Here is a 20,461-nt window from a genome sequence, read left to right on the forward strand (position 1 = left end):
TCCACATAATTTCCACATACCATTAAAATTGCATTTCTGCATTTCCATATACCATTAAAACTGCTTAAGCTTTCAGGGTCTTTCAGGTGTTCAGAAGTAAAGTTTCATGACACTGAAGATGTCCATCTCTCTAAAATCTCTCCCAAGCCTCTCCACACTCCCTGCCATTCAGTGTTCTCTGGTTTTGGGGAAGGCTTCCTCAAAATACAATAAATACAAAAACTGACTGAAATAATGAACAGTAAATTCAGGGAGATTAACAATGCGGTCAGGTGAGCATTCAAAAACTGCATAAAGGATTCAAAGGAGAGACTGGGAGCCTGTTTAAAAATCCCAAGTTCTGTGAAATTAGCGGCTCCCTCTGCAAGCAGGTTTAAAAGAGAAAGTGGAATCATTTTTTTTCTCTCTTTAAGGGAGCAAGATAGCAGTGCTCAAAGTTTACAAATATCCCAGAACACTGGCAGTCCGCCTAGACTTTCAAGGTCAAGTTTTCAGTGAGCACCGGTGAAAAAGATAAACTTTCCCAATGAAGCTCTCCGAGAGCAGAGAGAGTTTCATTCTAAAAAGCTAAAAAACAGCCTTTGCCCGCATTCTCCACCAAGAATGTCAACAGTTTAAGAGCTGGTTCAGCCCGGTTCCGTGACAAGCGGGGCGGAGGGATCCGCAGATCCACGCCTCCGGAAAAAAAAGGAAACAGGAGACCCCAAAATAATTAAAACAGCGGCACCGATCTGAGGAGAAACAAACTAATTTACTAAGTATATTATCGGAATGCAAGATTACACACTATAATACAATATAATCAGAATTGAAGCTAATAAATCAAATATAATGAGAGACAGAATGTCTGAAAGGTGGATAGGCCTCACCACAACGCTGGGGTGAGATGCGCAGTGCAGTTGAGCAGCAGGGAGAGAGGAGCAGCGCCCACGACGAAGGGCAGGCAAGAAAGAGCGCATCAGGTGACCTTGCCAGGAGTTCAACCTCCTCTCCCTGACCACAAGGTCCCCTGGGGAATGTAGTTCTTCTTCTCTTCTGGGCAGGTACCCAGGACTTGAGCATTAACAGTTAAAGTCCCAGTGCCCCACATGATGTTATGATGTGGAATACTGAAAACAAAAAAAATCACAAAACCATGACAGCTGTGCAATGTGCCACCGTTAAACCCAGCAGAACTATGCCAGTGTGTCAACATTAAAACCAGAACAGCTGTACCATTGTTTCTCCATTAAAATCAGCAGAGCTGTGCCAACGTGTCACCATTAAACCCAGCAGACCTTTGCCCATGTGTAACCACTAATCCCAGCAGAGCTGTGTCACCACTGCACCCAGCAGAGCTGTGCCAATGTTTCACCATTGTTGGAAACTGACATCTATCAGTGAGAAAGCTGGTATTTTGGGAAAAAAGGACGTATTTTTATAAATAAGCTGGTATTTCCAGGGGAATATGTCACATACACTAGAGGAGCCTATCCAGGATCACAGTTTCAGGATATTAAATTGTGACGAGCGTACAGTGAACTAATACGTGCTTGGCAGTGTTTCTTTCAATCACACATTTAACGATAACAAATAAATATAACACAAAACATAGCAGTATTATAACCAAAATACAAAATGTAACAGTACACAAAATCAACTTGCCAAGAGATATCACCCTGAAATAAAACTAATTAGTAACCAATTTATCTTTTCTTTATGAGTTTCACTTTTGACGATGTACTTTCCTTGACAGACCAAGTAGTTCCTCAGCATCTTGGAATAACCCAGCAATACTTAAATTACTCCATGTGCCTTATTAGTTCTACAAGGGAATGCCTCTGGCTTCTGTAAGAAAGTTAGTTATCAGTTAGTACCAGCATACAAACATATCCCCCCCTTTTCTTGGGAGTTCTGAGAAGTCAATTTGCCTTTGTTGCTCTTTCTCCTGAATCATTAATTTGATTCCTATCCTCTCTAGAATATCTTACAGGTTCTGACTTGGGTTTAAAGATTTTAAGTTTATCGTCTGGAATTAAAAGCCCTCTTCAACTACCTGTTCTGCCACCTCATCCATCATCTTATTTCCAGTTTCCTGTACAGTGTTCCCTTTCTGATGTCCTTTACAATGTGTAACAGCCACACTCCTTGGTAGGTTTACATCATGCAGTTTTCACTGTGTGTGCAATCCCTGCACTTTTCAGATAGTACTACGAGTGTGTAGCATCCCGAATACATAATTAGCATCTGTCCATATAATTAATATGTCACTCCCTGTCACTCAATGGCACCTTCTCCTTTGAGGTTAAGCACTGAGCTTCCAACACAAGAAGAGTTGCACATGGTAAAAAAATAAAAATAAAATTAAAAAATCCTCACCCCAATAGTAGGGAGTAGTAGGGAACTATCTGATTCAGCCAGAAGTGAAAGAAGACAGAAAGGACAGAGGGCTGAGAGCCAAGTGACTGGAGACGGAGATTTACAGTGTTTCATTTGGTCAAATCTGAGTGGAATTGCACAGTCCTTCCAAAAATCCCCAACCAACCATTCTTCATGAGTTTGGTGCCCGTTTGCACCGTTTGTGGGAGCACAGGTGAGAAACTGAAGTAGGGACAACAGTAAAATCTCAGAGGAGAGAGAAGATTTTAAGCATGTGGAATGCAGAGATTAGAATCAGTATATATAGGCCATACTCAGCAATATCCAGAGAAAAATCTGCTTTTTTTCTGAATTTTCCACGTGTTAAAAAAAAAAAAAAAAAAAAAAAAAGGCTATATTTTACCCTGGTAAAGATTTAATGAAATACTGAACAACAGTACAGTTCCCATCAAAACAGAAATTCCAACTTTTGTTCAGCTCTATTTAGCAGCTTTACATTTCATTTACATTTACATTTCATTAGTTTAAATTTGACCAGAAATCTGCTTTAATGTACTTCCTTGCAAACATCATTGCTGTGACACCTCAGATGCGAAGTAGTGCAAAGTAGTTTTGCAGGAGTTACAGCATCATCTTAAATATAACAACCAGAACCAGCACAATTTCATTTCACATGGATTCCTTTTCTGTGACCACCAGGCTTATGATTTAAATGCCTTGCATTTGGAGCTCCAGTTGTATGTCAAACCTTTGTGTCACCAATTACAAACCACCTGCCAAATGCTTACCAGCTAAGGCCATTGACAAATGAAACTCATCATGCAGAATCCTCAGAACATCTTGAAGACCTTCTTCACCCTGCTCTAACAAAGAAAACAGTCAGGGCAAAAGGAGCACTGGCACAGATCAGTGCTGCAGGATGCTTGCACAGTGAGAACTGGGACAGTCCCTCAAGGCCGTGCTAATTCCTGTCTCTCGAGTTTAATCATCTGAATGATTAAAATGGTACGCTGGATGTGCTCAGCTCATCGCAGATTAATTCAGATGTTTTTCCTTTTGGGATACATCTGAACAGGGAAGGAAAACAAAGCTGTTTATCACTTCTGACATTTTCTAGCTGTTAGGGTTTTTTTTTAGTTTTCAGCTAACCTCCACCAGTGGGCTTGTTTTAAAATGTCAAGTCTTGCAACGCTGACAGTATTTTGTGATATAATGAGAGTTTCACGTATGGTAAAGCTTTAAAAACTTTAATTTAGTCAGGTATGTTTTTAATTTTTTACTTCTTGCAACGAATAATGCTTTGGGTGCAGCCTATATCACCGCTTTCACATGTCCTTCCTCTATTGTATGCTAGGATAATCCCACTGAAGAACATTTTTAGGAATACTCTAAGGAATATAACACTAAAACACTGAACTATAAAACAAATCCCATCTCTTGCCTGTTTGCATTATTGAAAATATAGGTAGGCAAATCACAGCAGCATGAGGTCGCACCTCAAGTACTGTGCTCAGTTTTGGGTCCATCACTACAAGAAGGACATCAAGGCCCTGGACTGTGTGCAGAGAACAGCAATGAAACTGGTGAGGGGTCTGGAGCACAAGTCTTATGGGGAGCAGCTGAGGGAACTGGGATTGTTCAGTCTGGAGAAGAGGAAGCTCAGGGAAGATCTTATCGTTCACTACAGCTAGCTGAAGGGAGGTGGTGATGAGGTGGAGTCACCTTCTTGTCTCAGGTGACAGTGATAGGACAAGAGAGAATGGCCTTAAGTTGCAACAGGGGAAGTTCATTTTGGTATTAGGAAACATTTGTTCTTGGAAAGAGTGGTGAAGCACTGGCACAGGATGCCCAGAAAGGTGGTGGAGTTACTGTCCTTGGACGTATTCAAGAAATGTGTAGAAGTGGCACTGAAGGACATGGTTTCGCGGTCATGGTGGTGATGGTGCATGAGGTGATGATGTTAGAGGTCTTTTCCAACTTCAATGATTCTATGACCATATGACTCTATTGACGGGCCCTTTTTTCACTGTTTACTGGCTGACACCTATTCCACATTTCTTGCAAGAATCAAGTGATTTCTTACTTAAAGCCACAGTAACCACACTACTGCATGGAAGTCTCATTTCAAAGACAAAAAATGTATCTAGATCATAAAAATGTGTTTTCTTCTCAAGATAAAGCTTTAAAGCTGCAATTCATAAGCTAAAAAGCCAAAGCTTATCAAAGCAAATAACACTTGTATAATTACATTTTAAATATTATTTTAACTTTATATTAACTTTGTATTATTTATATTTATGTTTATGTTAACTTTATTTTTATAACTTTATATTAAATATTATGTTAACTTTCTGCATCAGAAGCCTGATTCATGATTCTGGATCACAGCAATATGCTAATAGTTAAGAAGTAACAAAACTGGAATTGAGACAGTAGTGGCACACTTAGTCACCTCCAGGACTTGTGCTGTGTTCTGTCTTGTCCAAAATGTTCTCAGTATCAGCGGGAAAAAGTTCCATGTGTATTTCTAAAGAATCCATAATACCACTATGAAATTTGTGTCAAAACCATAGATTGTCTTTGAACAGGCTGGCAGCAAATAAAATTTTCAGACTCATTTTTATGGCAAATAAGCTTGTCGCCAGCTTTCAAATGCACTGATGGTCCTGATTCCTACAGTATTTTAACATCAGTCTTCAATGCCAAGAAATCAAAGCCCAAAGAACAATGCTATCGGTTTCAAAACCATATTTCAAATCATAAAATCCAGTGTACTTTTAAATGAAACAAAGTGTCTATGTTTGATTCAATTTGTAGCAATGTCACTTGAAATCCAACAGAGACAAAAAAAAAATACTAAAGATTGAACTGTTTCTATGCGAACGTCGAATAACACCTATGGACTCTAGGGGAGTTTGAGGATAGACATGCAACCTGGGACTGTTTAGCGTAGAGAAGACTCAAGGGAATCTCATCAATGTATATAAATGCTTGAGGAGAGGGTTCAGTGTAGATAGAGTTAGGCTCTTCTCGGTGTCCAGTGCCAGGCAATGGACACAAACTCCCCTGTGGTACCCCTCTGACCACCACAAAGCACTTCTGTGCTGTACAGGTGACTCAAGTATTGAAAGTCTGCAACAAGGTTTCTCCGAAGCCTTCTCTTCTCAAAGCTGAATTAGTCCACCTCCCTCAACATCTTCATCTTCCTGGCCCTCCTTTGGGCTCTTCAACAGCTTCACGTCTTTCTAATATTGAGGGGCCTCAGGCCTGGATGGCCCCACTTCAGGTCGAGCCTCACAAGGACAGAGCAGAGAGGGATAAACTACCTCCCTCCTTCTGCTGGCCACCCCTCTTTAGGTGGAGCCCATGTAGTTGGTTTTCTGGGCTGCAAGTACATACTGCTGGCTCATGTTCAGCTTTTCATCCACCGGGAACCCCAAGTCTTTCTCCACAGAGCTGCTCTCAAGGAGTTCTTCTCCCATTCATTAACCATATTTGGGGTTGTTCTGACCCAAGAGCAACATCTTGCACTTGGTCTTGTTGGATCTCATTAGGCTCAACAAGATCTCCAGAAGCTACCTGGATGTGGCCTTGGGCACCCTGCTCTACTTGTTCCAGTTGGAGTAGGGATTGGACCAGATGGACCCAGAGGGACCTGCCAACACCAACTCTTCTATGATTCCGTGATTCCTTGATGTAGGCTCAAACCTTTTTACTCACCTTGTAAGCCAGACCCCATAAAGCTGGTCTTCCAATAAAGACACATTTTGCTCCCAATGCCAGTGCTTTCAATACGTCGCTTCCTTTCCGTATACCACCATCTAAATAAACTTCAACTCTGCCTCGTACTGCCTCCACAACTTCAACCAGAGCATCTATCTGGAAAGAAGAAGCCATTTGCAACTTAGGCTCATCTTTTGGGTTCAAGACAAAGAGGTAATATCCCACACAGACAGACAAGTATACTAGAACAGAATAAGCTCTCAAAATGAAATATGGAAAGGCATCATAAATAACTCAGTACCAAAAACTGTACAATACAGTGCTTGTCCTTGCTTTTTTTTGCCAGATAGTTTTGTTTATATGGATATTCCTATATGTGAAAAAGTAACATTTTCACTTGATTTTGGTGTTGGTTATTTTTGAGATTCAAACAATAAATTTCAATAGAAATAATATTTTTTAGTATCTTACTTTCATTTGAGACAATGATGAATTATACTATTGTAAGAAGAGTGTTAGACTTCTCTCTACAACTGTCTAAATTGCCAAACTCACATTTCATCCCAATCCTAGTGACCACCCGTAGAAAACCTGAAAACACATAAAGCAGCTATGAAGGATTTCATTAGCTATGCAGCACAATCAAAATATACTGTTTCCTTCAAGCTACATCTCTTGATTCCCTGAGGTCTTTTCTGCAGTGCTAGGCTGGTAGCACAGAGCAGCACCATGCAGAGAACTGATTCTAGTCCCAAGGGCACTATCACAGTGGCATGACCTTGCATAAAACACAATTAACTCTCCACAGCAAACTCAAAGATTCTTTTCTTCAGTCTCTTACACTCTCTTCCTTGATTCTCATCTTCTTAATGAAGGCAGCTACAACTAAGATCACTGAATAGATTTTTCCAATTAGTTGTCACTTTTCAGAATTTCAAGCTGAAAATTTTGGGTCTGAAATTTTCCAAGAGTAGCTCACCAAGAGCACTGGCAGTAGCCTCTGTTGCCAGATTTGGAACCAGAGGAGTGCTGAACTAAGTATCTACTGTTTCGTCTGTGCATGAAAGAAAATTTACATGAACATCATTTCCATTATTATGTCTATAACGTTTAGAAAAATTATTTATTATTATCACCCTCGACATAAAAGAGAATTTCCTGGCACTAATTTTATTTTACAGAGGAAAACAAAACAAAGCAGACAAACAAAAAAAAAATCTATAAGAATATGAAACTGCAATACAGACATGTAAATTAAGAACAGTTGGAAAAATGGAAACAAAATTAAAGCAGTGAAGTATACATAAGACCAAAAAACTATTATTTCTTGGTACAGATTTAAAAGTGGGAGAATTTTTGTCTGGATAAATTACACTTTTTTTTTTTTTTTTTTTTTTCCCCCTGGCTTCATGAAGTCAGGATTCCTATTTAGACCTGAGTCTACAATGATGCAAACAGATCTCTCACTAAATCTAGTTGCACTGTTTGTGCATATTTTGGCATATGTGAACAATGAGAGTACATTATTCTCTCATTTACACATTTTTGGTTCCAGAGCTTTGTTTTATTTTTCATGCAGTGTAAGACGAACATGTGTGCACTGCATCAGCTCACAATGAAAATTTTTATTAAGCCAGCAGTTTTGCTACAGTAATGGGAACTCAGTATGGTTACAGACCCTTCCTGTGACACTGAGGAAATACTTGAGTAGGCAGCCCATGTTGAGGCAAGCACCTCAGTTGTTTAAATCTATAGCATATCTGCATATGTCCACAGATGTGCAACACACAAGTCTACCAGAGGCATATTTAGTAAGATTTGCGTGCCAGTAGCCAAGTTAGCACAAACACGCACACAATACTCATGGGACATCCATTTTCTCACTTACAGTGGCAGGTGCTCCATCCAGTTGCCTTCCGCCATGGTTGGACACGATAATTCCCTGAACTCCATGCCTCACTGCGAGCTCTGCATCTTCTTTAGTCAAGATCCCTTTGATGACAATGGGCAGGTGAGTCAGGCTCCTCAGCCAGTAGATATCATCCCAGGTGACCGAAGGATCCAGGCTGTTGGGTGGCAGTCCATACTCAGATCGGTCATTTCCCTACAGCCATGAAACAGAACAAAACCCCATCTGTACTGTAACAACAGAGACTTGAATTCTTCCCCTGCCCTAGAAGAGATTAATTAAACCTCTAGCAGTCATGTTTAACAGTGTTGTAAAGCGTGCATTTCTAGATGACAACAATGAGGATGAAAATCAGTGTCTCTGAGGAAGCTGCACTGGGATCTTAGAGCCAGTAGCCCGGCTGGGAGGAGGTCAAGCTAGAAGGCTGCAGAAAAAGGAGGGGAAAATCTTTGTCCAAGATGTAGCAGATACTGAAGCAGCAGTTACCCAGTGGTTTTGTCTCATGTGGTACACACCAACACAAGGAATGAAAGAAGGAGATCATTTCACAAACCTCAAAGGCTCCCTCCAAGTTCTTCAGTTTCATGTGGGGAGGAAGTCAGAAGTCATTATGGACAACATTGCGCCTTTTGCCAGTGTAGGGCAGATCCACAGTGAGGACGAGGCCCTGGAAGCCCAAGGCCTCTGCCTGTTGGACCAATTGCCTAGAGACTGCCCTGTTGCGGTGGATGTAGAGCTGGAACCACCGAAAGCCACCAGGAGCAGCTGCAGTGATCTCTTCCAGCGAGCAGGTAGAGTAGGTGCTGGCAATGTAACAGGTGCCCATCGCTTTGGCCGCTTTGTGAGGTATTGAAAAATAATCAGAATGAAGGTCACTTGAGCATCGCTGCCAGACAATGGCTATGATTTTCTGTTTGTACATTGTTCACAGAGAAAACCCGAACTCCTGTTGTTTGTATATCCTACCAAAGACAAAGGTCTGCTAGTTGGCAAATACATCTCAGATATTAAAAACAGCTGACTTTGCCACATGCTGTTGTAGGATCATGTTTAGGGAATTAAGGTAAATTACCAACTGTTGCTTTCATTTCTCAAACTTAGTACAAGGGAGGTGATTGTTGTCCTCTGCGCTGCCCTGGAGAGGATCCATCTGCAGTACTGCATCCAGACCTGGGTCTCCCAGTACAGGAAGGATTAGGAGTCATTGGAGCAGGTCCAGAGAAGGGCCATGAAGACGATCAGAGGGCTGGAGCACCTCTCCTAAGAGGAAAGGTTAAGGGAGCTGTGCTTGATCATCCTGGAGAATAGAAGGCTGTGGGGAGAGCTCATTGTGGCCTTCCAGTACATAAAAGGATGATTTTTACACAACCTGATAGTGATGGGAAAACAAGAGTAGTATTAAACTAAAAGAGGGGAGATTTAGCTTAGATGTTGGGAAGAAATTCTTTATTCAGAACATTCTGAAGCACTGGCACAGGCTTCCCAGAGAAGCTATGGGTACCCCATCCCCAAAGGTGTTCAAAGCCAGATTGGATGGGGCCCTGGCCAGCTTGACCAGGTAGGAGGTGTCCTTGTCCAGAGCAGGGGGGATTGGAAATGAATGATTTTTAAAGATCCCTTCTGACCTAAGACATTCTATGATTCTATGATCTTAGTAATTTTTTGAAAAACAGGGCCTTCATCCACTTGCATGGAAGCATGTCTGCTTCCTTGTAGGAATGCACATGCAAATGCTCAGTGTACACAGAAATGCACACAGGAAAAAAAACAAAAAACACTTGTTGCTCTCCAAACTTAACATATGATTATGCAGAGAAGCCCTGCTTTTCTCCAAGGCTGACGCTGTTCTGATCAGCACTGAGGAATATACAGGCTGAGTCTTGTCCACCTCTTTATGTCCTACCTAAAGCCCCTGAGACTGTGTGGCCCCTTGGTGTAGCACAACAACGTGTCCATAGTTTCTGACTCAGAGGCAATATAGGGCTGATCTGGTAACAGTGGCAGCTGAAGAAGTGCAGCAATACTTAGCTTCTCCTGCTCTGTGGTCATTCATAAACAAGGGTGAAATAAGGTTTGTCCTTTGGAATCTGAGCACTTTGCTCAGTCATACTTCAAACTACCTTAACAGCTCCTCACCTGTGAAGCTGGAAAAACGATGTTGTTTTATTTTATTTTATTTTATTTTATTTTATTTTATTTTATTTTAATTTTATTTCACAAATCACATCTGCTACATGATAGCAAAGCAAAAAAGTACCTCTGGCTGTGCTTTTCTCTCCATCAGGCCATGCTAGTTGGTGGAAGCCAGTCGGGGCGATTCCTACTGGAAAGCTGATTTCCATCCCCAGGATTTTCGTCCTAGTGTCCAGTATAGACACATCTCTCAGCATACGTGGCCGAAAACGAATCCTGCAAGGCAATGGAAATAAAGCACCCTTCGGGATGGTAGTTGCCTGGTGGCTTCTCTGCTTTTCAAGCTCTGTGGAAACCAGGTCTACTTTTACCCATTGAAATGCAGCAATCAGAGCTAATAAAGAAATGAGCATATAAAAAGGCCCTTCATCCTTTTTCTTGCCAATTCAGCTAGCAGTTCTGCCACTACCAGCTGTCATTAATCCCATACTCTTGCCCACTGGTCACAGTACTTCATTTTTACACTCCCACTTCAGACTGCCACGGTTTACCTTCCTTGTTCTCCTATTGTCCATTCCACAGATTATTTCTACTTGCAGCCAAGTCCCAGGTCTCTGTCTTTCACTTAGCAATCATGCCTGTACTCATTGTACATTGTACCTGACCTCAGTCTCCACAGCATATTTTCCAAATCTCGCACTAGTTGCAGGCTTCCTGCAACTGGCCACATGCTACACATTGCATCACATTCTGTTGTAGCCACACATTCCTTTTCCTGTCATACCGTACCAAACACACCACACCATTTGCCTGCATCCTCAGCATCCCTTGTGTCTTATGCAATTTGAGCCTTATGGAGGGTAGCACCATAGCACACTGCATATATTGTTCAGATAAGGGCAAGCAAGGTGTTAGGAATCATTGTGTATGAAATGCAAACACTTGTACACAAACACAGTTTAAAAGCTTCCAGCACAACACCCCCACTTCTTCCCCACGTTACCTTTTATATGCCAGGATGTTTTCATCTCGGGTGCTATTCTCATCTGCTCCTGATGCAAAGAAATCCCAAGCAATCTTAGGTAAATATTTTTCTGCATAAGCTTCAAAGTCCAACAGAGACACCATAGCCATTGCACAGAGATGCTCTGGAAACCCTGGAGAAAAGAATAACATGGAAATTAGATTCTTGAACTGTTACTCTCTCTTCCAGAAACACTAGTGTCGTTTAATGAAAACCTTGGTCCCCTCTATCTTGTAGCTTCTTCCTTTCTATTTGGTCTTCTATGCCAAATACATAACTGGCAAGGGACAGACATCACACACCACATGCTGGTCTGCAATATATTTGGCTGACTTACAAATTTCCTGTTGCCCTTGTAGGAAATATTCCAATTGGGAATAAAGAACATGACTGAGGCAGCTCTCATGATCAGGATTATCTTGAAGTAGTACTGCTTCACTTGGCACTGGCCCTGAACACATTTAATTTACTCACATAACATCCTAAATAACCTGTACTTTTGTCCCAAAATACTGACGAGATTGCTCTTATGCAAGTTTAGAGCCCCAAGGCAACATGTTGAGTTTGCTCTGATCTTTCTTGAAAAATAAGCCCAAAATGACATAAACGCCTGCTTAGTTGTCACAGAATTGTGGCAGAGTTAGCAAAAATAAGGGACTTAAGTCAGCTAATCAAACCTCCCACACAAAATGATTTTAAAAGATACATCTGAGTCATCAAGATACATCTGCTTGCTGAACTTGGTCTGTGGTACGTTCTGTCTCCCGCATACAATCATTTACATGGCTGATACTTATTTGGGCATTTCCTAAAATGTAAAGTCTTAATCTTGCAAGTGTGATGACCTCAAGAAGCTCCACAAAATTACAGGAGCTAAGAGTAGACTCCGGTCCTTAGCCTGTTGAGATTCCTCTTGAATCAGAATTTCTTTCCAACTCCAGTTATCCCTTATTCAGGCTATGATTACCCAGTACAAATAACTATTTTATCTAATTGCAGGCAAATCTTGCTGTCTTCTGCCCTACTATAGAGAAAGCTGGTAGATGCAGACATAAGGGTAGGAAGAAGCTTGCATCTTTATGCCTCTCCTTATTCTGTCTTAATGTACACAAGCCTAAAAGAGGACACTTGAAGTCCCTTGCTATTTTAAGACACAGCAGTTATCTAATTTTGTCATAAATTCCATCTTAAAATTATCTGGATTATTTATTCCAATAATTCTCCTCAAAGGCAGTCCCATAACATCATTTGCTGGATTCCCTCAGGATGGCTGCCTGACCAATCAATTAGTTGTGGAGAGCAGTGACTAAGTGCAAGCCCATAAAATTCAGAAGCATGTAAACACAGAGTCTACATCTATCCTGCTCCAGCATGAAGGCATTGCAAAACTATGTCCAGACTCACTGTCAAGGTCATAGCTGGGGAAAAAACACAAAGTATTTTCTAACAGATCTTTGGTTTTCTTTTGTAACAAATACATTCTGGGCTGCATTGCATACTAGAGCACAGATACACACCAGAAAGGGAGCATACAAAATTCAGACAATCTTAGCACTCACAAAAACCAAATTCCACAACAAGAAAAATAATTCTAAGTATTGCACTTGATCTTTCATGGAATAGAAGAGACACTGTGAGGCCCAGATGTCTCAGCAAACTAGCAGAAGTGCTGACTATTAAATGCCTGCACTTACATACTTGTGATCTAGCCAGGTCTAAAAACTATGAAAATTAATGTTTTAGCCAACTGTACCCATATACAAGGAAACATGTAAAGAGCATAAGACAAAATCAATCTTCTGTATTGTTTAAGTTACTTCCATGGCTCTGATTAAATAAGTATTATTCAAGGTATACAAAAGCATGAAGTTTTAAAACACCTGTGGTTCTGATCTGATTTCTCTACAAACGTGCAGGAAAAAGTAAATATCCTAGTTTCCAGATTAGCTTCCCACAGCAGATTATCAGGTCTGCAAGCTTCACCAAAACCCATCCCATGATTCTGAGGTTGTGCGCTCCTGACACAGGTATAGTCATCTCACTACATAGTATCTCACTGACCGAGATACCAGTGTGTAACTTGAAAATTAGGGCATAATTCTCTGCTAGCAAAAAGTAAAAAATGAGGGAATCCCTGGAAAAAGAAGCCTGACTGATTTCTTCAGTGTTGTTTCGTCTCTCCTGGCAGGTATTTGGTGTCAGGTGGTGAAAGTCTCACAACCTGTCTCCATAAGTCTTCACGATATTCAACCACAGCTGACAGCACTAGATTTCATGTACCATATATACAAATATATATATATATATATCTTTCAGAGAAGCAAAGAACATAATATACAAAATAGTCACACATCTGGTCCAGCCTTGCAGGTAGAACATCAAGCAGTCAACGGCCAATGCTTGTTTTTTTTCCACAGATCTGCACAGCTGGAGTTTTGCAGCTGCTTACTTTTAATATTAACAGAATCAAAGGCTTGTGAGCCCAAACACAGAGATCCCATGTAAATCTGTGCTCAAATTCCTGCTACAATCACGAGGCTCATTACTCTGGTTGGTGATATTTGTTTGCTTTTCACAGATGGCAAATTGCCATGGTTCAAGCTGACATCTATCTCCCTGACACATCCACTAGTGGTGGGGTCAGCTCAGGACTTTACAACACTTTAGTGAAGAATCTGGGGAAGGATAGAGGAGAAAAATAACTCTAAGTAACATAAACCAGATCACATAACAGTTTGCATACAGTCACCACTGGTTTTCCTTATCAGATGTATTTCTTGGGCATGTGCCCCATGTTTGGAAGGAAAACTCTTTTTGCGTGCATGTCAGTCAGTCAAGGAAGCTCTCCCAAAATTAAATATTTAAATAGCCACCCTTCTATTAGAGGTGGAGATGGCAACAAATGTTGTATTTAGAGTTGCCTAATGCTTTTGATTATAAGATCCAGTTTTTGGTTGCTTTTAATTTGGGCTGAATTTTTTTGGGAACACTTCACTGAAAGCTGGTCAGCAACTTCCAAGAATGAGGTTAGGGAAAAATGGTGATTGGCCTATGCTGAAAATGTCTTGCAGTGATTTCACTGCAGAATATAGGCAGTTCAGTGCTCATGCAGGGGACTGAAATTACAGGGGCTGATCCCTGGGGGCATCAGCATGTACTTGCTGGCCATATGAGAAACCAACCAGTTCTGGCCTAGCTGTAAATCACTGTGCTCTGCCCGCACATGCTCAGCAGTGTTTGTCTGAAATCCGGATGTTGTCTTTACTGCAGACTTGTTGAGGGCAGAGCATGCTTCTGCCCAGGGCCAAATAAACTCAGTCTCAAACACAGGCAGAGAGTACAGAGCCGCCTCCCTCGCACCACTTGCACCGGAATTCAGTCTTACTTAACACTGGAGGGGAGAAGAGAGAGAAAACAGCTCAAAACTGAGCTGCAGAGCAACTCATGGGTACAGACTGGATGGGATGGGGCAGAGGTGATCAGATAAGGGATAGAGCAGGTAGGAGTACAACAAGGTAGGAACAGGGCAGGATGGCAGGATTTCAGGGGGGCAGAAAAATCTGGAGAAGGGAAATAATTAGGGGACAGGGAGATGAGGACAGCATATGACATGCTGAGCATGAAGGTGGCTACCAAATATTTGGCTCTTCTTTCTGTAACCACTTCCATCTCTGAAAACCCAGAAGCGAGCTTGATTTATTCTCAGTGTTAATCTGCAGAACAGCATATAACTATGAAGCCCTTTGGGAAAATATGTCTCATCTACCCCCGGTGTTATTGATTCAAAAAGGAGAAGTGCTTCCTGCTAGTAGATGGCTCCATTCTGGGTGTCTGGAAGTCAAACCATATAAAGTCTCATATCTCTGGTGCACTGTTAAGGTGGAATAAAACATAATTTCTGAGCTTTCCTTTCAGGCTTACCTAACTTGCTCTAACAATGAGTTTTCATGTAAGGTATCTGCATCTTATTTTGACAGCAGCAGCCCTGTTACAGAGGGTCTGAAACAGGTCGTGTTTGGTCAGCATGCAGCAGGGAGCACAGAGGGAAGATCAGCTAAACAACAGGGCACAGCACAGTGAGTGGCAAGATGAAAAAATAGATTGGGTCTGAAAAGAAAGGGTGAGGGTAGAATCCACAGCCAGTTAATCGCTAGTGATGCTCCTCGCTTCCAACCTGTGAGCACTCAGAGCTGTTCCTGCAGTTACAGGTGCCCTGGTCCTATCCTCTGTGCTCTTGGAGAGCCAATCCTGCCTCCCACACCATATCCCTCTTGCCCTCCTTGGATAAACTCTCCAGGTGACCCTTCTCCATAAGGACACTAGAGTTGCAGTCTGACAAACCTCCTCACCAGCAATGCCAAATCAGGCCAAAATGGCATTATGTTGGGATGAGAAATCAGAGAGGAGAATTATTTCCCGTAGTACAAGTAGTCATGGGCTAAGGGTGGCAGGGAGGGAGTGCATAAGCAGGGTGACAGGCAGAATACAGCCATACAAAATTAATTCAGAAAGAGGTTCAAAAGTCACGTAAGTGTTGCTGAGAACTGCAGAGGAAGGTAGGACACGGGCTGCCTGTTTTCAGCACGAACATGTACAGCACTGCTCATATTGGACACACATCTATCTCCAAGCAAATAATCTCACAAATAAAGGCTGCTGAAGTACAACTTGCAGCATGCATGTAAAATAGGGAGAATGGTATAAAGTCTGCAAGACAAAACACAGTGCAGAGGGACTGCAGACTGTTTCCCAAAGCACTCTTTGGCCCTCAGAAAATGCTGCAAAAACTGCCTCCAAAAGTGCTGAGCTGACACAAAACGGGAGCAGAGGAGCTCAGGCATGACTCAGTCTTGAGTTTTCCTCTTGATTCGCATGTGCAGCTGTCCTTGAAGCCAGAGTCATATGTTATGACACTAACCATGTTACACCCTTAAGTAGGGTTGGTTACAAGTTATTTTATCCAAAACTTTACTTGGCCCAATAGGCCAGTTAGGACTGTGTAGATATCTAACCATTCTCTTTCTTCATCATCTTTTTGTTTTCTTTTCTTCTTTTTTTTTTTCAATTGCCATTGTACTGGAAGTGAAAGAAGCAGCTCTCTCAAATCTACAGATTACAATACAAGTGGAAACAAGAAGCACCATGGAGTTGTACCTACATAAGAGGAAGAACACTCTGGGCTTGTTGCCCCATTTCTACCTTATAAACTGGGCAAAATACTCCCAACTGCAGTGGAAATGATGACCACCACTACATGGGAATCAGTGAGAACTAAGTCTTCATTTGCTGTGGCATGCTCATCATAGAAAAACAGAGAAACAGAGCTGAGAGGAGGCCAGAGAGGCCATTTAGTCTGCTTCTTTTCCTGAAATCAGATTCACCCAAACCCGTGCCAGTCTCCACTGATGGAGATTCCACATCTTCCAGAGAAAACTTGTTTGTCCTTTATTACCCTTAACACAAGGAAAATTTACAGAGGTATCACTTGGGTCTCTACTGCCATAGTTTAAGTTATCAACCATTCTCAGCAGACACAGAGAAAGACTTGCTCTCTTTCTCTTTATATCTATGTTTAAAATACTTAAAGATGATTAATGGCTATCTGTTTCTTTTTCTCTTTTCTAGATCAAGCTAAACAAGTTCCTTCAGCCTTTCCTCATGAGCCATGTTTTTCATACTTCTCCCTTAGTGAAAGCATCAGAAACTGCATGTGGTTCTTCAGCCAAGTCCTCTGCTGCCCTTATCTGAATCAGAGCATGAAAAGTATGGCAATACTCCTGTTTATTCAGCTGTGATGATAGCAAAATATTTTTGTATTCATTACTCTGCATCATGTTCCTTAGTTATTTCTTCAGATGCACCATTCAAAGATAAAAGAACCAAGCCTTTTTGCTCATCTCTTTGAGACAAAGTAATTTCATTGCTTTTCCAACTCATATCCTTGTTAAAGCTAAAGTACATGTTACTGCCATTCTCCCTCCTCCATAGTTCCTCTCACAGACGGATATTAGATGTGTTTGATATGATTTGTTCTTGATAGACTGATACTGGATGTTACTCACTTTGCAGTTAACTTCTGAAGGCTCAGCGATCACTTCCTCTGCCCCCCTCACCATTTGAAAAAGTAGTAAGAGGCAACACATTTGCCTCTGTACTCCGTGATTCCTCAAAGACAATAACTAATACTTCTGGCACTGCTTCAGATGCTTCTCCTGGTCCCCTAGGAGGAATTTCATCAAATCCACCTGATTTGAAAATATCTAGCATATCTAACTCTCTGCCATGACACTGCTTGGTTTCGGAGAACTTAGAAAGCATCTCCTCAGTCATACTTAGCAAAATAAAGGTCCTAGATAGAATTCTGAAATGAAAATACTCCCTTACCAGATGGAAAAGCTAAGTAGTTGGAAAATCTGACAGGTGTGGAAAAGTCCAGATTCAGCAGGAGTTACCCTTATGAGGAAAAAAAAATGGACAGGTTCTAAATTCTCAAAGAAAGCACAATTCAGAAGATGCAAGTAATCCAGAAGGGAACTGAAAGCAAATATATTGTTGGTTTTTTTTTCATACAAGGTGCCAAAATAGGAAGAAAAGCAAAACACTCACTTCTTCACAGTGTTTGAAATCTATGAAATAAGATGAGGAACAAGAATGCCTAATCAATATTCAGACAGGCATATTAGAATTTTTTGGGAAAGACAGTGGGACGCTAATATCAAGAAACAAAATACACAGTAAAGATAAAACACTCCAGTGGCAGAACAGCAATCTGCCCTTTGGAAAGCTCAATATCATGCTGAATTTGTAAGCTAATCAACTCAGTATGTAACACAGTGTCTATACAAACTGAAATTCTAGGACTAAGTATGAAGAATACAGGTACGATAGATAATGTTTCTGACCAAGGACAATAAAATGCCTCAAATTCAATAAGCTGAAGAAGATCAGAGTGGCAGTATGGTCAGGAAATACAGCAGTAATAAGAAACTTCAAGTGTAGATCGACAAATATCATGCCAGGAGTTGAAGCAGATGTAATTTTTGAACTCTGTCAGCAATTATTCCACAGAGCACCTGGTTAGAGAGCCCATAGGAACAAATGCAGTTCTTGGCTTTGTACTGAGAAATGCACATGATCTGGTTCTAGCCCTTCCAGTGGAAAAACCACTGTGACCGTTACCAGAGAGGACTCAGTCAGCAGCTCCGAAGGGGCACCACAGGCTGAATGTTCCACTGCCATTGTGCTAAGCTTCAAAGAAAGCTAGGCAAAAATGAAGAAGCTTGTTACAAAGAAACTAGAAAGGTCAGCAGAGAGGATTAATTCCTAGCAAGCAGCATGGAAAGTGAAGAGCACCAGACTAGAAGCATAACACTGCTGTGTATGACCTATTGAGAAAGGCTGGAGAATGGATTAAAGGAGGCCAGCACATACAAATGGCTAAGTAAGCAAGTTTATTAGCAGTATGAAGGCATTTTTTCAAAAAGATGTCTATTGTATCCAAGCAAATAAAACGAAATGAATCACGCAGCCTGGCAGGTTAAAAGCAAAATCCTAATTAGCAAGGCTAAAAAGGACTTCAAAGAGCACTAACTAAAAGAATTAGAACTAGTACTAAGCTCTGCAGGGAAAGACCTGCATGTCCTGGTGGACAGCAGTTTGGCCATGAGCCAGTGGTGTGACCTTGCGGCCAAGAAGGCCAACGGTGTCCTGGAGCACATTAAAAAGAATGTGGCTGGCAGGTTAAGGGGGGTTATCCCCCCCCTATTATCTGCCCTGGTGAGGCCACATCTGGGAAAGAGAACACAGAGGAGGGATCTTATCAATGCTTATAAATAGTTCATGTGTGGGAGTCAAGTGGATGGGGTCAGGTTATTTTGGCAGCGCCCAGCAACAAGACGAGGGACTGTGGGCATAAACTGTAATACAGGAAGTTCAATCTGAACGTGAGGAAGAACTTTACTGTGAGAGTGACAGAACATTGGAACAGGCTGCCCAGGATTTGCAGAGTCTCCTTCTTAAAAATATTCAAAACCCTCCAGGACTCTTTCCTCTGCAGCCTACTCTATGGAACCAGTTTCAAGAGGGGATTTGGACTAGATGATCTCAAGAGGTCCTTTCCAACACCTGCAATCTGTGATTCTGTGATTTGTCATACGGATTGATGACCTCACAGGGACCATCGTCACTGAGGGATGAAACATGAAGATACAATTCCATGAAGGCACTGGTTCTGTGCACAGGAGCAAATAAAATGCTAGTCAGAAGTTGGGAGTTAGTAAGAAAGTAACAGTGAACAAAACAGTGAAAAACATCTTGTCCACATGTAAGCCCATGGTTAGTCCCAAGCTTGAATCTGTGTGCAATTCAAAACCTAATACCATCTCAAAAACAAAATAAAATAAAAAAATAAAAATAAAAAATAAAAAACAGAGCAAGAAAGCATTCAAGGAAAAGCTACAGAGATAATCAAAAGTATGGAATGACTTCTGTAGGAGGATTAACTCAGTAAACTGGAACTTTTCTGCCAATGAAAGAAAAGATGTACGTGAGATGTCTACAAAAGCCTTAATGAAGTGGTGATTATGCATTATGATACACATCATGTCCAACTCAAGATCTAGGGACTTTAGAATGAAGGTAGCAGGAACCAAGTTCAAAAACAACAAAGAACAGTGAGCTTTCATACACGTAATAAAATCATGGAATACTCTGCCGGAGGCGGTATGGATATGAAAAACATGAGTTCAAGGAGACACCAGGCAAGCGTTTAGAAACACTGATCAGAGGATATTAAATAGGGAAAAAAATATCAGGATAAAAAAATCGCTGGTAAGAAGGTACTGGGCATTCTTCTTTCCACACAAATTCTGAACCTCTCTTCCATTCTACATTTTTAAATAAATAGAAACATGAAGATTCTTTACAAACAAGACCTGCAAAAACTGTTGCCATTTCACATCTTTGTTGTTACACAATGACAAATGCTTTTAACAGCTTATATAGTTGTCCAGGTGCAACCACATGTTAAGCCTGCATTAGGATCAGATTTGCCATTGAGCCTGCATTCTAGTTGTATCATCAATTATGCCAAGATGTCACCAATGCAGTTCCAGTCCTATTCTCCCATCTTATCACCCATCTCTCCATCTGAATCTTCCTTCTTTTTCTTCATATTTATGATATGTCAAATATGTATACTTTCACACTATTCCTGAATGTTAAATTTACAGCTCTGGAGGAATTCCTTCTTCCCTTCCCTTCCCTTCCCTTCCCTTCCCTCCACTTCCCTTCCCTCCACTTCCCTTCCCTCCACT

General features: G+C 41.2%; 1 protein-coding gene across 1 annotated transcript in view; it reads right to left on the reverse strand.

Annotated features, from left to right (window-relative positions):
- Positions 1 to 1,066: 1,066 nt before the first annotated feature.
- Positions 1,067 to 20,461, reverse strand: part of HAO2 (hydroxyacid oxidase 2) — a 19,550-nt gene continuing 155 nt past the window's right edge. The window contains 7 exon segments of the mRNA XM_042825299.1: positions 1,067 to 1,827; positions 3,147 to 3,216; positions 6,079 to 6,237; positions 7,970 to 8,185; positions 8,544 to 8,827; positions 10,248 to 10,399; positions 11,127 to 11,280. Coding sequence (XP_042681233.1) covers positions 1,805 to 1,827; positions 3,147 to 3,216; positions 6,079 to 6,237; positions 7,970 to 8,185; positions 8,544 to 8,827; positions 10,248 to 10,399; positions 11,127 to 11,257 — 1,035 coding nt within the window. The 5' untranslated portion in view covers positions 11,258 to 11,280 and the 3' untranslated portion in view covers positions 1,067 to 1,804.

The sequence above is a fragment of the Centrocercus urophasianus genome, unplaced genomic scaffold (assembly GCF_019232065.1).
Source record: "Centrocercus urophasianus isolate 14NV4802_14NV808 unplaced genomic scaffold, USGS_Curo_1.0 seq_24, whole genome shotgun sequence".
NCBI lineage: Eukaryota > Metazoa > Chordata > Aves > Galliformes > Phasianidae > Centrocercus > Centrocercus urophasianus.